The 3429-nt window shown below is 45.0% G+C and overlaps 1 protein-coding gene across 1 annotated transcript; it reads right to left on the reverse strand.

Annotated features, from left to right (window-relative positions):
• Nucleotides 1-37: 37 nt before the first annotated feature.
• Nucleotides 38-769, reverse strand: ANOM_011827 (putative serine/threonine protein kinase; the record flags this gene model as incomplete). Its single annotated transcript, XM_015557083.1, has 3 exons — nucleotides 38-216; nucleotides 299-428; nucleotides 482-769. 3 exons carry the CDS (start codon nucleotides 767-769, stop codon nucleotides 38-40), a joined length of 597 nt encoding a protein of 198 aa, XP_015400884.1.
• Between the last annotated feature and the right edge of the window lie 2660 nt (nucleotides 770-3429).

Here is a 3429-nt window from a genome sequence, read left to right on the forward strand (position 1 = left end):
TCGGTATGAAGCCGAAAAGAAAGTAAGCGACTCCATACTATGGTGACTTCAACCACGGATCTGACAGTAACTCCTTTGCGGAGGCGCGATCCTCAGGCCGCCATTGAAGCATTTTGCGCATAAAACAGAAAAAGAGATCTTGTTGTGGACTTTGTAGATTATCCTCCAGTTTCTCTATGGATATAGGGGGGATCTCAGCGGCGTCCTTCCAATTCCCTTTACTACATCGTCAGCTTCCGCATATCAAAGATGAATAAGAGATATACCGTCAATATTGAAAAATGCATTGCATAATCACTTTTTTGAAGCATATGATTGGGCGGTGGCCCGAGGACTGCGATCATCTCTGCAAGGTGAAGGGTGTCTGAGCTGTCCTTCTCAGAATCGCGGGCATAGAAAAGATACCCCTGCTCGAAAAGATCCCACGCCTATAGAAGAGATCGGCATCAAATAATCAATCCGACATGCCCGGCCTATTTACGAGGACCCCGAGATTCCAGATCTCGATCTTCTCATTCCATGGCATCCGTAATAAAACTTCCGGGGCTCGGTAAATCAATGGCCGCACATCCTCCCATCGAGAACCTACTTGCGAGCGAAACCGTGCCTCCCCGAAATCCGATAATACAGGACGGCCGTGTACCTTGGGAATTCCGAGTTTTCGCGAAGAATAGATTACCCGGTCCCCAATAACTTTGCAGGGGCTGGGATTGCATCTCTCCGTCTCCTCAAAATCAAGCAGAATTGACTGATCTTCTACACTCAGCATGATATTCTTTTCTTGTATATCTAGATATGTAAAGTCAATACCAGAAAGTATGCGATTGAAGAGACAGAGACTACTTTACCTGTATGTATAATTCCAGCCTCCGTATGAAGGAAGTCGAGAGGTAGGAGAATATGAATCAGAGTTGGTTTAAGTAAGTTCTCCGGGAGAACTTTTGCTACCGTTCGATTACGTAGTTCGAATAGACTCATAGCCAAAGGTGTATGTACAAGACACTGATAAGAGTTATCAGCAGATTTGAGTTGAAAGTCATCTAGCGCGCTTCGAACGAGAAAAGACCCCGTGTGAGTTGAATTGAATTAAGTTTTGTAAGATGATTGTATATCTCTGTCTCTCTTTAACCATGGCCAGAATCATGCTCAAATATTTTCAATGCGACGTAAGCATGCTGGCTATAGCCATTTAGGTGTATAATTCAAGATCCGTTGAAAAAGTACCTTACTGTAAATCTCTACACAGCCATACTGTTGAGTATCCCCCGTAGCCTAATTTTCCGACCACTTAGTATCTTGAACAAAAGACGTCACCGATTTTCACTGGGTAAAAGAGATCTGGTGAGTACCACCGCAAGGTTTCCTCCTCCAACTTGTCGGCTGGGTCAAGCCGGGCACCCAAGGGAGGGGGTGGTCGAGCTGGAGACGCTGTCGCCGAAAGAGATATTGCGTGAAGCGACGGGTTAGACGTAGCATTATCCCTTGAACTGAGACTAGGATATTGAGCAATACAGAAACAAAGAGGAATCTAGATCATGGATGGCGGGCGGTGAGGCCCCACATAGCTACCGAGCATTGTCAGTGACTTAGTGGGCCCCTTGCGGAGGGAACCATAACGGTAAAAAATAATCGCTGAGCGCGAAGCGCTCTGCTGAGAGAAGTGCAAAACCAGCTTCACATTTGCATTCATTCTGCCCATAAAAAGGATTTCAACTCAAAGAAGCCTGCTGTTTGTCTCAGTTCTGTGGTCTTATCTTTACACGTTTCTCTCAATATGTCATCGGATATGATAGTCCACCCTGGGTATACTTAGTTTGAAATATATATATTTTCTGGTGACACATGGATTTTTTGATTGAAAGCAGAATTCGATAAATAAGAACAACAGAGAAGATTACAGGCTTCATTTTACAGACAATTTTTCGTGTTGTATCTTTATCTTCTGAGACAAGATCTTGTCCAGAGTCCTGAATCATTCGTTCGGCTTCGTCCGCAATCAGAAGATCAACTGCTTGCTGAATGTCTCGCGCTTGGGGCTTCTCTTGCTGAGTACTGATCCGCCATGTCTCTATTCCCTGCTGAATTACATACCCCGATGCTATGTTTACAAGATTGACCTCTTCAAATTTGGTCTTCAATCGATATTCAAAGCTTGAATTTATGAATCCCAGCGATACGCCCTCCGCTATCTCAGGCCTGGAAAAACAACTAGCATCGTTCTACAATACAGAGTGCACAAGAGGCATTTTACATTGTCACCTGCACGAAAGCCTCCTTTGGAGACGGGCCCAAGCGGATTGCCGGCGAGGACGAGCACCGGTATGCATTACAGGATCCTCTCTGAGATCTGTCAAGGTTGTTCGATCACACACTGGAAGGACTCAAACTGCAAGGTCGTCGATTCGCACAGTGATATCGTGGGATGGATCATATACGACGGCGACGATATCGTAGAGATTGAGAAATTGATCTGTGTCATAATTGCACGGCCTAGTTCAGCCCAAAGCTGGAGGAAATTCACAGATGTTGGCGAGGAGGAGAAATAGGAATTGGACAATGGCCATTATATCCTAATTACTACAAGCTCCACTTACGGAAAGGCCTTACTCCAGACTAGGTATCCGTTTGATTCAGGGGCAGTATCTGCGGGATACAGATCGGTGCGCTGTAGCGGAATTAGTTCAGATCCGCTGAGCGTCGTGTAGATTGGCGCTGATATAGTATTCGTCATCAAGAACAGAGATGCTACTCTCTTGTGCGACTGAATTAAGCTTGACCTGTTCAGGGCTACAAAGCTGGGGTCTGACAGCCAAGTGTGTTGGTCACACTTCGGGGATTGTCAACATTATTGCTATTATATTTCATCCACGCGTCTGGCCGCAGATCCCAATCGGGTAGCCGTGAATAGCCACTGTAGTTCTACGCAGTAAATAGACCAGCTCCCTCGCATGTGTCATTGCCAGAAATCATAATCTCTTATTAAAACCAGGATTAGCTTTTTATAAACTATATCATCAAAGATCCCATAATCTCTCTCTAAATATGAGGACCTCAACCAGCGTTGGGATGTAGTCCACATAGAAGTTCCATACGATCATGAGACGACCGTCAAGCTACTAATAGATACCAGTCAATCCGAATACCAGGTTGAAATCGGGATAAATCAGCTGAACTCACGTCGAGTACCCCGTATAATCCATAAATATGGGAATATGCGGATCCCACTTTAACCTCCATGGGGCGAAAAAAGGGAAATGTCGATCTATACCAATTTACCCACGTGGGAGGGAGTATGGCCATTATTATACGTCCTCATTGGTAGATTTAGCCGGAACTCGTTTCCTCGGGAAAGTCTTCCTTGAATCCATGGATCGATATAATCTACTCCGATGGTATGGTGATTTCGAATAAGCATCAATTGGAAATCGC

Source organism: Aspergillus nomiae (genome assembly GCF_001204775.2).
Source record: "Aspergillus nomiae NRRL 13137 chromosome Unknown contig00773, whole genome shotgun sequence".
Taxonomy (NCBI): Eukaryota; Fungi; Ascomycota; class Eurotiomycetes; order Eurotiales; family Aspergillaceae; genus Aspergillus; species Aspergillus nomiae.